Source organism: Mastigoproctus giganteus, chromosome 10 (assembly GCF_048544385.1).
Source record: "Mastigoproctus giganteus isolate SK-2022 chromosome 10, ASM4854438v1, whole genome shotgun sequence".
Taxonomy (NCBI): domain Eukaryota; kingdom Metazoa; phylum Arthropoda; class Arachnida; order Uropygi; family Thelyphonidae; genus Mastigoproctus; species Mastigoproctus giganteus.
The window spans coordinates 139,332,652-139,347,353 of NC_143584.1; the positions used below are offsets into that span (position 1 = coordinate 139,332,652).

The window sequence follows — 14,702 nt, forward strand, 5'->3', positions numbered from 1 at the left end:
AGTGTAATTAAAATCCATTAGATTAAGAAACAAGAATTGGAAGGGATGGAACGGCTGTCATCTGTTTGGATAGAAAATCAAACAAAAAACAAGTTTGCTTATGATAGAAGCAAAAGCATTAGCAATATTTTATTACGTAATAGTCGTAATAAAATACGTAAGCATTTTATTACGACTTACGTATTATAAAATACGTAAGTATTTTATTACGACTATTTTATTTAAAATAATAATTTTTTTACGAATAAAATACGTATTTTATTCGTAAAAAATACTTTTTTAGTATTAAAAAATACTAAAAATACTTTATTATAATATAATAAAAAATATTTATTTTTTATTATATTATATTTATTTTTTATTATATTATAATAAAAAATATATGATATTTTTTATTACGTATTTTAATCGTTATAAAATACATAAGTATTTTATAACGTTAAATTTATAACGATATCGTTATAAAATACGTAAGTATTTTATAACGATTAAAATTACCCGATTATATATTGTGTTTGGTAATGTTTTGGTTCGAAATGTGTGTTCAATCTTGGGTGGTCGGCACCTAACCCCACTTTTCCCATAGGGCCTGTTGTTTATATTGCACGAATTTGCATTGCACGAGAGTTTCTAGGAACGCAACTATTGTGCTATATGAGGACAGACTGTAGTTGCAAGTGCTGCATAAGCATTTAGAGAAATTCTGACACATAAAACCTGACTTATGTAGAGTTCTGCAGAACACAACCCTTACGTAAGTTGGAGAGTGGCTGTATAATTGCAGATAAAAGTGGTAAGAAATGTCATAAGGCTATTACTTTAGATACAAAGGTCAAAATTATTAAACTTAGTGATGAAGTTGTATCAAACACTGAGATAGGCCGAAGGCTAGACTTGGCTCGCACTACAGTTATCACTACTTAAAAACAAAAAAAAAAACATTCTTGATGAAGTGAAAAATGCTACACCATTGCATATTACTCTAATTTGGAAGAGAGAAAGCCTAATTGTAGACATGGAGAGAATTGTAATGATATGAATTGATAATCAGACTAGTTGCCATGTGCCGTTAAGTCAGGGTATTTTTCAAAATAAAGACCAAAGCCTCTTTGATGAAATGAAGGCTAAGAAAGGTGAGGCAGCTGAGGATGCTGAATTTGGAACAAGTAGAGGGTGGTTTGATAGTTTTAAGAGACATTCTAACCTACATAATATCAAAGTGCAAGGTGAGGGCCATTTGTTTCGTTGTGCTGTCATATGCTGGAGGGTTTGGTCTTTTCCTCTTCACGCTGACCAGCCTTCTTGAAGAGAACCGCTCTACACATTTGTTGCCACCTAAGTGACGTAACAGGACTTACCATCGAGAAGGTGTGCATGAGTGGATTTTAGGGAGGCAGGCCAACCGGACTTCTCCTAAATCTTCTGTAATAGAAAGATATTGGATCCATCAGTGTTTTAGACTGAGTGTCTGATAACACACAGAATACCTGTTTCCCTCTAAGCCCCCTAAAATGAAATATGTCATCATAATGAGCTGGGTCTTCACTAGCTTTAATAGATGTTTCCTGATGTATCAAGATACATCTTGGTGATGGCATTTTCCACAAAGAATAATACCCTGCTCTGAGCTTCTATTTTGATTTTGTGTGCAAATATTGCTCCAAGTGTCATTTTGCATCACAATCACAACTTTCTCTTATTCCAAATATATCCTGCCAGGTTGAAACATACAACAACAAATAAATTACAAGGTTCTTTGAAAGGTTTCTGACAGTTTCTTGTACGATTGGTTGTCATTAAAGTAAAATCATGGTATTGCTGGAATGCAAGAAACCTAAACACTACTATTAATCACATTTGTCTCATTGTGTCACTGCATGTAAACAATTTTAAAATGTTTTTGAAAAATAGTCAGGGTTTCAGCAGGCTCAGAGAGGGTTTTTTATTTTTTTTTTTTATTTTTTGCCTAAAAGGTTAAAAAAAATACTGGGGTGGAAATTCCCTCCCATGTAGTTGACAAAGGGTTAAGTTTAGGATGAAAATTTACCACATTCACCCAACTACATTGTGAAAACTGTGCCTATACTTAACTTGAGGTGTTCTGTGCATTGGATATAACAAAGAGACAGTATGCTGTTGTGTCCTGCGTATTAATTCCATTTTTTTGGTAGGATGAATAATGGAGCATATTTGATAGTTAATTTCATATATGTGGAAATTAGCACAGGAATGTTATTCATAGTCTGCTTGCCCTTTATTTATATATTGCATATAGAGTAAAATATTTGTTTTTTAATATGTATTCATGAGAATAAGTTTAGTTATTTATTATTATTATTATTTTTCTTTATAGCCTATTCTCAACACTTACTTTCTTCATTTTCTTGGCACATAAATCAAGAAAATCGCATGTTAACAGTGTCGCATAATGGAGCTATAGTTGATTATACAGTTTTTGATCATATCACCTTGGTAAGAAATTTTGTATTTAAAAGATAATTATAATAAAATTATTGTTGCAAACCAGTTAACTAATGTAGGTATACACTCAATAAAATAAGGTAATAGATTTTTTTATTGCAGTATCCCTGACATTTTTTAACATTGATTGCAAAAGTTGCTGATGTTTTGCATTTAATAGATAAATTGTCAGAATTACAAAGGCATATTTGTGAACTTTTGTGATTTTTTTGTAAACTAAAATGTATCAGTTTTTCCAGAAATAATAGAGTGGTGTGTAGATCATCCTTGTCAAATAAAACCCTAAGCCATTTCAATTTTAAACAGAAACTGAGTTCTTTGCTGCTTAACAAATATGTAGTGCATATTTCTTGAAGTAAGAATGAAGGCTACTTACTACTACTTTTTTTAGTATTTCACATCAGGTCAGTAGGTGAAGGGATGTCGTATATTTTGATGAATGTGATATGCGTATTTGTTTATATTGAATAAATTTTTTAGTAATGATTTACGTTTCAATATATCTTGTAATTTCAATGTACGGTTTTGTAAGTAGCATTAATTAATATTTTTTATCCTTTTTTTTTTTTAAATACACATTAATGCTGTGCTTTTTATTTTAACAAAAAAAAGACTTCCAGATAAGATTACCTAACTGAATAAGAATAATGGAGGTGGATTAAAATACATTTAGAATGTATAAATGTAACAAATAACTTTTAAATAGCACTGATCTATTTTTGATTGCAGTGTTAGCTATTTTCTGAAAATTTGTAAATGATAATGCAGTTTAAGTAAGATGGTTTTAATATATTATATCATCAGTAGCTATGCACAGTCTTATTAGACTGTGCATAGCTACTGATTAGATGGCTGCTTATTAGATGTGCACAGCTACTGATTAGATGGCTACACTTAAGATAGATTTATTTCTTTATTGCAAAACATTAAGAATGGCTTTTTGTTTTGAGTATATAGTAATTTATATCTTTGCCTGTTGCAGAATTGGTCTCCTATGTCAGAAGTTGTTTGGAGCCATGGGAAAAAAATGTTGTATTGTTTAGATTCAAAAGATAAGTTTTATGATTACCTGGATGATATATCTGTGAAGATGAAGAAAAGAGCTCTTTTAGGGTATGGTGTGAAGGTGGGCTCTTTTATATTACTTTCAGTATTACTAAAGTTAAGAACTGATTCCTGGTATGAATTATTTCAACTAAGCATAGTTTAAATATTAAATGCATTATTAACTGTATAAACCTCACAATTAAGATAGCTTATTCTTTCTAAGTTTCTTCATTTATTCCTTCTATTTCCATTTTCTGGAACTGTTTTCCCTCCATGTGATTTCCTTAATTTTCACCTCTACAGAAACACAAGGACTGGCTCAATAATTTTTTATTTTTTTTTTATTTTTCTAACCTTCAACTCATCTATATCACTTGAATTTTATCATTATTGTTTGGGATTCCCTTTTAAAAACACAGTGTAAATAAATAAATTCTCTCACTCACACACATACACAAAAGATGTTTAATAAAATTGAGGTTAGTTGTATCCACCAAAACCATTAAAATAGTTCATATAAACATGTGTCCAGAAATACTCCTTTTTGAGTTTCATCCATTTTTAATGTATTTAAAAAGTGATGGGAGAAAACATTTTTCATTGAACCTTAGAGCACACCGATAGGCAAGGAAGAGTGAATGTAATTACTGCAATAAAGAGAGCTAATATAATTAGATTTCTTTATTTAGAGTTTTCCAATACTCATTTATTGTTGTGTTCAACACTTATAGATGCTGGTCAATGTGGCAGCTCTGACTTGGCAACACAGGCTGCATCAACCTGACAATAACTGATGTGCACATTCAAAAATGTCAAGGCAAGTTTGGAATCGAATTTCAGGCATCCTGAATGGGGTGTGAGACTCTTCATGTTCCTTAGTCGTGTTTTTTTTTTTTTTTTTTTTTTTTTTTAACGCCAAGGTCTTAAGATGGTTCAATAAAAAGAAATTCGGTGAATTCAGGTAAAGGGACTGTGACAACCATAGCATAGGACCATCATTCCTAATCTATTTCTCCTGGTACTTCACAGTCATATAGTTAAGTACCACCATGCTGAAATAGATGGAGGCATAAATGTGCTAGAACCACGTGTTCTGGCAGAATGGATAAACTTCAAATTCTTGAATCAGCAGTTATGACAATCATATCTAATGGACCAATGTGGTTCATCCCTTTACTTCTAGTATTGACAGAAGTAAAGAACCCTTTGCTACTTCCCTTCACTTTTTTATCTAAAGATTTCTCCTTACCTTGCCTAATTCCCTTAATGACTTGACTGTAGGTTTTGTTGTCCCATTGTAATTTATAATCATCTCTTGCATTTTTGTTCTGTATCACTAGTCTCATTAGGTCATCTGATATCCATTTAGATCTAAACCTTGAACAACATCTTTTAGTTGGTATAAAAAGATTAATGGTTTATACAGTTACTTACCTGAATGCTTCCCATTTAGAATTTGCAGTTGGTAACATTAGCATTAGCATTAGTAGAGGCATTTGATGCAAGAAAGCAAGCTTATGCAGCATCAGCCAAAAAAAAAAAAAAAAAAAAACCCACTTCCACTTCACCCCTCTGTTCGTTCAAAATACTTGTCCAGCTGAGCCTTAAACTTATTTAGGCTATCAACCTCCACAACAAGGGATGGAAGTCTGTTCCACCAACCAACCACCCGCTGGCTAAAGGCAAATATCCGCACGTCTATCCTACATCTGTCTTTCCTCAATTTGAATTTATGCCCTCTCAGGTGATTTTTCTGAGCTAGTGGAAGAATCCCATCAGCATTGAGCATGCTTAAACCATTCAAGGCTTTATACACCTCTATCAGATCACCTCGCTGGTGCCTAGTCTCCAAACACTGTAATTTGCAAAACTTAAGCCTTTCTTCGTAAGAGCACCCCTTTGTTCCATTCACTAATCTTGTTGCCCTTCTCTGTACTCGTTCCAGCAGCTCTACATCCTTCTTGAAATGAGGCCTCCAGACCTGTATACAGTACTCTAGGTGTGGCCTGACCATCGCCTTATACAATGGAATAATCACCTCCTTATCCCTGCTGGAAAAATTCCTGTATATCATTGACAATACTCCATGAGCTACTCTTGCAGCCCGTCTGCACTGCTCAGAGAATTTCATATCTGCCTGCACAACCACCCTCAAGTCCCTTTCATTCTCTACCACTGTCAGTGTAGTACCACAGAGTTGATACGTTGCTCTGGGGTTGCTGTTTCCCATGTGTAGTACTTTACATTTGTCAATGTTAAACTTCATTTGCCACCTCTCAGCCCATCTGCTCAACCTTTCCAGATCCTGTTGCAGCAGCATAGTGTCAGTAGTGTCTTTGACAACCCTGCCAACCTTTGTATCGTCTGCAAACTTGGACATTAAGCCCGATATACCATCATCAATATCATTTATAAATACAGAAAACAATAATGGACCCAACACTGAGCCCTGAGGGACTCCACTAATAACATCAGTCCACGATGAGCAGTGTCCATTAATTACCACTCTCTGTCTTCTCCCCCTCAACCACCCCTTTATCCATAGCAGCAATTTGCCTCCAATGTCACACTGCTCCAATTTGTGTAGCAGTCTTCCATGTGCAACAGTATCAAAAGCCTTTCTAAGATCCAAGTATATAATATCAAAGTTATTCCCTGCATCCAGTTCTTTTGTGACTGCATCATAGTATCCAATCAAGTTGGTCAGGCAAGACCTCCCCTTAACAAAACCATGCTGTCTGAGCTATAACTGAAGTCTTGTCTAAATGATCCTGCAGTGCTTCTTTAACCAGTGCCTCCATTAATTTTCCTGGAACAGAAGTTAAGCTCACAGGTCTATAATTACTTGTGTCAGCCTTTGATCCTCCTTTGTGAATTGGGGTCACATTTGCACATTTCCAGTCTATGGGTACCTCCCCTGAGTCCAAGGAAGCTCTCATAATTATGGCTAAGGGTTTGCTTACTTCCTTTGCTGCCTCCTTTAATATAACTGGATAGATCCCATCCACCCCGGGTGCCTTTCTTGTGTTTATCTTCAACAGTTTCTCCTCCACTTTACTCCCAGTTATTTCAAGATTCTGTAGCTTACTGCTAGAGTTGAATACACCTCTGGCATTCCCCTCGCTGAATAACTCCTCATGTGTGAATGTCGATGCAAAATATTCATTTAGTTTGTTAGCTACCTGAGCAGGATCATCAACACTTGACCCATCAATATCAAGTGGACCAATCTGATTCATCCCCTTCCTTCTAGAGTTTACATAAGTAAAGAACTCTTTGCTGTTTTTCTTTGCATCCCTTGCCAAGGATTTCTCGTAATCTGCCTTCGCCTGCCTAACCTCCTTTGTAACTTGGTTGCATATCAACTTGTATCTATCATAGGCTTCTGTGTCATGTGTTAATTTGTATGTATCCCATGCATTTTTCTTCTCTGCCATATGCCTCATTAGTTCATCTGACATCCATTTTGGCCTAAACCTTGAACAATATTTCTTAGTTGGTATGTAAAGCCTAGTAGCTTCCAAGATAAGTTCTTTGAATGCTTCCCATTTTGAATTTGCTGTTGGTAACATCATCAGTTGGTCCCACTGTATAGAATTTAAATACTGTCTCAGTCCATCGTAGTCGCCTTTACGGAAGCAATAACCCTTCCCTTTACCCCTAATGGTAGTTACCTCTTTGAGTAAATCCCACTTCAGCACACTGTGATCACTGCCACCTAGTGGTTCATTTATCTGCAGATTCTTAATGCATGAAGAATCACTGCTGATAATCAAATCAAGAGTATTACTCCCTCTAGTTGCCTCCCGAACATGCTGATGTAGAAAACAATCATCCAATAAATCCACAAAGGTCCTGCTAGTGTGTGAGTAACCAGCCCCCAAATTCCAGTCAATATCTGGGAAATTAAAATCTCCCATTATAAGACACTCTGATTTACTGGCCCACTCTATTTCCCTGTACAGTTCCTTATTATACTCATCAGAGTCATTAGGCCTATAGCACACTCCTACTCTCAATTTTGATCTCCCAATGTTTATGTCGCACCAAACTGACTCCACACTGCACTGTCCCGCGATGTCGACTGGCTTCACTTCCTTGGTTTTTATGTGTTTCTTAACTAATAGCATAACCCCTCCTCCCTTCCTATCCTGTCTATCCTTTCTGTAGACGTTGTACTCCCCAAATTGCAGTTCTGCATCCCTTATATCTGTGTGACACCAAGTCTCTGATATCCCAATAATTCTTTTCTCTATCTTGAGGTTCTTAGTGCATGAAATCAAGAGTATTTCTTCCCTTTTGTTGCCTCTCTAACATGTAGGTGTAGAAAACAGTTATCCTGAAAAGTTCTGCTGTGTGATTGATCAACCTATAAGTACCAGTCAGTATCAGAAAATTAAAGTCTCTGCTTATATTACATTCTGCTTAACTGGGCAACTCCATTAGTCAGTATATTTATTCATTATACCAGCATGGTCATTTGCCCAATAACAAACTCCTACTCTCATTTTTATTTTCCCAGTGCTTAATGTCACTCCAAACTGATTCAGTATTACTCTGGCAACTCGTGTCAACCTACTTAGCTGCCTTAGATTACATATGCTTCTTAATCAAGAGCATAATACTTTCCTCATCCTGTCCTCTGTGTGTGTGTGTTTGTGTGTTCTTTCTGTACACATTTGTACTGACCATATTTGAATTCTCCATGCCCAATGTCTGAGTGGCCCCACATGACTGATGTCCCTCCTTTACTTCAGACTCATAAAATTTATTTTCAATAGTTCAAGCATTAGCATTCAAATGTGTGTTTTACTCTTAATAACCCGTTGTTTGAAAATGTTGTTAGAAAATGTTTGGATAAAGGGGTGGTTGAGGGGGAGAAGGCAGAGTGGTAATCAATGGACACTGCTCGTCATGGACTAATGTTATTAGTGGAGTCCCTCAGGGCTCAGTGTTGGGTCCATTATTGTTTTCTGTATTTATAATTGATATTGATGATGGTATATCAAGCTTAATGTTGAAGTTTGCAGACGATACAAAGGTAGGCAGGGTTGTCAAGGACACTACTGACACTATGCTGCATCAACAGGATCTGGAAAGGTTGAGCAGATGGGCTGAGAGGTGGCAAATGAAGTTTAACATTGACAAATGTAAAGTACTACACATGGGAAACAGCAACCCCAGAGCATATCAACTCTGTGGTACTACACTGACAGTGGTAGAGAATGAAAGGGACCTGGGGGTGGTTGTGCAGGCAGATATGAAGTTCTCTGAGCAGTGCAGACGGGCTGCAAGAGTAGCTCATGGTGTATTGTCAATGATATATAGGAATTTTTCTAGCAGGGATAAGGAGGTGATTATTCCCTTGTATAAGGCAATGGTCAGGCCACACCTAGAGTACTGTATACAGGTTTGGAGGCCTCATTTCAAGAAGGATGTAGAGCTGCTGGAACGAGTACAGAGAAGGGCAACAAGATTAGTGAATGGAACAAAGGGGTGTTCTTACGAAGCAAGGCTTAAGTTTTGCAAATTACAGTGTCTGGAGACTAGGCACCAGCGAGGTGATCTGATAGAGGTGTATAAAGCCTTGAATGGTTTGAGCATTCAAGAGAGAGCATAAATTCAAATTGAGGAAAGACAGATGTAGGATAGACGTGCAGAAATTTGCCTTTAGCCAGCAGGTGGTTGGTTGGTGGAACAGACTTCCATCCCTTGTCATGGAAGTTGATAGCCTAAATAAGTTTAAGGCTCAGCTGGACAGGTATTTTGAATGAACAGAGGAGTGAAGTGGAAGTGGTTTTTTTTTTTTGGCTGATGCTGCATAAGCTTGCTTTCTTGCATCAAATGCCTCTACTAATGCTAAGTATTTAGCTATAAAAAAACATTTCCATTCAAATCCATATATGGCATGCTATAAGCTTATGAGGATGATTGCCACCAAAAGTGACTAAGAGCACAATTTCTCTCTCTCTCTTTTTTTTATTTATAAATAACCATTACCGTTATGAATACAGACTTTGTTTTTATAATGCTTGCACTTAATGACCAGGGGGGAAAAATTAGATTTTTTTACCCCCTTCTTTAGTTTATTACCAGTCTGCAATGCACAGATGCTTGTGCATTGCATCTTGAGTGCCATTACATTGCAGTAATGGCACTCAGTTGTGTTCATATTTTCATTCACTAACATAGATAAACGTGTTTAAATAAGTAGAATATTTCTTTTTGTATTTTTATTAGGAATACAAAAATACAATTTTAGTATTCATTAGGTGACCTATTGGAGCCTAAGCTTATATTTGTGATTTTTATTCTAATTCAGTTAAATAATATGATAAATCACTAATACAAACCTATAAAATAAAACAGTGGCCTGCTAGTTCCTAACAATTAAATATTTTAATGATTTTGGGATTTAAAAAAAAAAAATTGAAATGACATAAATCTCTTAGCTCTTTTTTTTTTTTTTTTTTTTTTTTTTTTAATATCAGTTGTCGGTTTGAAATGTTTCTTATGCCACTACAAAATAAAAAAAAAATATAATAATTATATTTTTGTTAATAGATGCATCATTTATGGGAAAATGGAGAAGTAGTTGAAGATCAGAAACTCCAAGAATTGTGGTTATGGCTTGACTATATCCTTCTGTGCTGTCCAATTTAAACTCATGTAATATGTATCTTCCAGTCTGTCTATAATTCCTTTAAGTTATACTTTACCATTTAACAAGTAATATATTGCATGAAGTAATTGGCAGTTAGAAACTTGCAGAATTATAGATCTGGATTGATTACATCCTTTTCATATATTACATTGCAAAGATAATATTTGTGATTATTCTGTTTTATATATTCAAGTGTAACGTTGTGGATGAACCAGCTTTGTTGTCTTATTCTTAAATAATTTCACAAAAATACATTAGAAATGAGAAAATCAGTTCATTTGTCCTTGCTATTCCTGATGGCATTCACTTTGCAAAGTCAGATTTAAGATCTATTATTTAAATACTATCTATCCCATTCATTTCATCTCAAACTACAGCTATGACGTTATCCATTATGTTTAATATGTGCTTCAGACAGCTTTCACATTTGGTGTTTCAGGTTGTGCATGATTTGTCTTTAATGTAACTTGTTTGGGTGCAAGGCAAAAAGTGATTGACTTTTATATAGCTGTGGTTTTGAGTAGTGGATGGTTGCTTTTGAAAGGTAGTGGTACCCACCATTTGTCCTAGTATTTGTATGTCCTGTATGTATTTTTTTGGGTCTCCCCCAATTTTTGCCCATGTGTTCCAGCTTAAATATGCTTTTTTTGGGAGGTCTTAATCTGCACCCTCCCCCACTTTCTTAGTTTTCATGAGGTACCATATTATATATGGTTGAGTGTTTACATGGATTAATTCTTTTCACTGTTTGCCTCCTCTCCTCCATGCCCACGTTAAATTTAAATTATTTATCCATGATTTTGAGACCATAAATTATTATAATTTTTCAGATATATAATATATATTTCTTAGTGTGTTTTCATTTTGGTCTTATACTTTTGCACTACCCAGTTATATTTAGAAATATATGTGGAAATCCAAACAGCCTGAGAATCTGCAAATTTATTTCTTTGATTGGCCATTTTCCATATATCCCTGTTGTCCCTATATCCCTATTTGTTTGGGCAATACCTAAAAGTTTAATCCCCCCCCCACACACACACACCATTTTCTCTGTATTTCAGGATTGAGCACACAATGTTTGCTTGTGTTCTTGTATGGTTTTCAAATATCGTTACCCCACCCTCAACAATCTTCCCCTTTCCCCAGACATTTAATTCTCTGTGGTTGTACATTGTCTTGTTGCTTTTATTATTATTTATACTTGGCACTATGCAGCTTTACTATTCTGAGTCTCCAGTCCTTTGTTGGCAGTACTCGTTTCAACCAGGTTATTATTTCATCTCTTCCTGACAGCTGTCTGTCTCTTGGGAGTTTGGTCCCCTTGTAATATCTGGGTTCTCTATCCATTCTTTCTAGACGGTCACCTGTTTCTGCAGTTGTACTATCCCAGCCACTTTCATACTATTTGCTGTCTTCTGCTCACCAGGTAAGCTTCTCTATTAATAGACTTTTTGCTCTACATAATTTTTCTCTTTAAAAATAACTAAATGCACAAGGCATAATACGTTAAGAGTGAGAGTTTAATATCTATATAATATTGGTGTAGATACACCATAGATAACTCTTAAAAAACTACGATGGTAGTGTGAGAGGCATCATTTGCTCTGTATCTCATATTGTGCTCTTCCTTCACAAGTTGCCATGGTATTGCACTACCTCGAATAAGTAACACTTCACCAGTAGAAAAGACTGTTGTTACTTAAGTAACACTAACTTGGTGAGGCGTCTCCGTAGCCAGGTGGGAAGGAGCAGCAGTGCGTACCACACGCTTCTTGATTAGACCGGGGTTCGAGCCCGTCACCACCAAATATGGAGGATGCGGAAAGGTCAGGGAATGACCACTGCATATTCCGGAGCAATATGGCCTTAGTTGCTAATGCTCCTAAAAAAAAAAACCAAAACAAAAAAAAAAAAAAACTAACTTGGTGAAGTAACACTAACTTAATAAAGTTACTTAAGTAACTTAACTAATAGAGATGACTATTGTTACTTAAGTAACTTAAGTAACAATAGTCTTCTCTATTAGTGAAGTGTTACTTATTCGAGATAGTGCAATACCTTGGCAACTCGTTGTGAAGGAAGAGCACAATATGAGATACAGAGCAAATGATGCCTCCCACACTACCATCGTAGTTTCTGTAGAGTTTATCTACACCAATATTATATAGCTAATTTTTCTCTATACAGTGTTGGTATTCTAGTTATACTAGCGTATTTAGATGTTGTGTTAACCTCTTGTAGGCCTTACTTGTACTTATCTGTAACTTTTTTTATACTTCTGACTTTAATATTGTTTTGGAAGAATTTTCTCAAAACACAGTCCATGATTGCTTTTTCTAAACAGTTTATTTTAAGGCAGCAGTTTATCCCATATTTTATATTGATGCATGGGGACTTGACTGCGAACACAAAGGCAGTGGCAAGCACCAACCTGTGTTTTGTCTCTCTCTCTCTCTCTCTCTCTCTCTCTCTCTCTCTCTCTCTCTCTCTCTCTCTCTCTCTCTCTCTCTCTGTGTGTGTGTGTGTGTGTGTGTGTGTGTGTGTGTGTGTGTTGTCGATAGTCCCCTTTTAGCTCAGTACTTTTATATATAATGTTCATCATAATAATTGTAATCTAACATTGTATTAACTTATGGATGACTATTTTGCTTCTTAATTAAAATACCTTTATTCAATTGTAATTTTATACTTGATTTATACTCAGTTGAGGTTTGAAATGTTGCCTTGATGTTAAATACTGTATTTGGTGGGTCACGGGCTCGAACCACAGGTGGGCAGGAGCAGCAGTGCGTAGCACACGCTTCTTGATTAGACCGGGGTTCGAGCCCATGACCACCAAATACGGAGGATGCAGAAAGGTCAGGGAATGACCACCGCACATCCCTGGAGCAATATGGCCTTAGTTGCTAATGCTCCTAAATCCAAATAACAACATGAATTACTATGTAGTCTTTGTTTGAATTAGAATTTTTGTATTGATGCCATTTGCTATGAATTACTATGTATTAACCCCATTTCAAATAACTAAATAGTTTACTTCCAATTCTCTATGTTCATATATTGATTTTTTTTGTACATTTCTTTATCCCCCAAAGCCTTAGATAGTCTGCTTTTTGTTTGCCTTCCCCCCCCCCCAAGTGTGTGTCTGTGTGTCATTTTATTTTATTATTATTTTTTTTAGATTTTACTATGCTCTAAATCTTTATTTCCACTTCTTACTTTTTTTAATACCAAGGCTGTAAATTTTGCAATTTTCTTAGTAAATTTATATTATTTCTAAATATTTTAGTTAATGGTTTAGAATTTTTCCAAGTCCTGATGACAGAAGTAAAAGGTTTTAATCCCTTGGTTTTTATTTAGTTCTTAACAATTTAATGGTTAAATACACAGGTCTTTATCTGTTGGGTAAAAGGTCATACTGTTAAAGATACTCAACATGGGCATACATCTTCACTTTGTCTTTGAGCATAGACTGGCTCTAACTGTCCATGTTATATATATCATTGGTCCTTCTAGTGCAATATGGTAGAATCAGTTCTGTTTTTTTTTTTATCTAGTTTCAATCCCAAGGGCTTGGAATGAAGCTATTTGTTTTAACTCAGCATTGGGTAGATTTTTTTTTTTTTAGTGACTTCAATCACTTGAAATAAGCACTTAAACCTGTTTAGAGTGTAATCTGTCTTTAATTTCTTAAAGGATTATTTTCAAAATTTTCATGATTCATCCTGTACCACTTCTTCAGTGACTAAAGACAACAGAACAGGCAATTGCGGTAACTTAATTACACAGAGCTGTTACTTTAATTACACATTTCTTACTTTTCATTAGCATTAGCAAGAGCACATGATGCAAGAAAGAAAGCTTATATAGCATCAGCCAAAAAAAAAAAAAAAAACCCTTATTTCACCCATCTACTTGCTCCAAATGTTTAAGTTCTGCCTTGAATCTATTTAAGCTGTCAACTTCTACAACAAGAGATGGAAGTTTGTTCCGGCAATCAACCACCCGCTGGCTAAAAGCAAACTTCCGCTATCCTACAACCGTCTTTCCTCAATTTGAATTTATGCCTTCTCAAGTGATTATTCTGAGCAAGAGGAAGAATCCCATCAGCATTGAGCATGCTCAAACCATTCAAGGCTTTATACACCTCAATCAGATCACCTCACAGGTGCCTAGTCTTCAGACACTGTAATTTGCAAAACTTAAGCTCTTTCTTCATAAGAGCAACCCTTTGTTCCGTTCACTAATCTTGTTCCCTTCTCTGTACTCGTTCCAACAGCTCTGCATCCTTCTTAATATGAGGCCTCCAGACCTGTATACAGTACCCAAGGTGTGGTCTGACCATTGCCTTATACAAGGGGATAATCACCTCCTTATCCCTCTAGAAAAATTCCTGTATATCATTGACAATACACCATGAGCTACCCTTGCAGACCATCTGCACTGCTCAGAAAACTTCATATCTGCCTTCACAATTACCTCCAGGTCCTTTTCATTCTCTACCACT

The 14,702-nt window shown here is 35.6% G+C and overlaps 1 protein-coding gene across 4 annotated transcripts in view; it reads left to right on the forward strand.

Moving 5' to 3' along the window:
* mio (GATOR complex protein mio) overlaps nt 1-14,702 on the forward strand; it is a 294,475-nt gene that overhangs the window by 184,064 nt on the left and 95,709 nt on the right. For all 4 annotated transcript variants that reach the window (XM_090384080.1, XM_090384081.1, XM_090384083.1 and 1 more), the window contains 3 exons: nt 2,354-2,472; nt 3,464-3,607; nt 10,093-10,165. In XM_090384080.1, the coding sequence (XP_090240206.1) occupies nt 2,354-2,472; nt 3,464-3,607; nt 10,093-10,165 (336 nt within the window). The remainder of the gene's footprint in view (nt 1-2,353; nt 2,473-3,463; nt 3,608-10,092; nt 10,166-14,702) is intronic.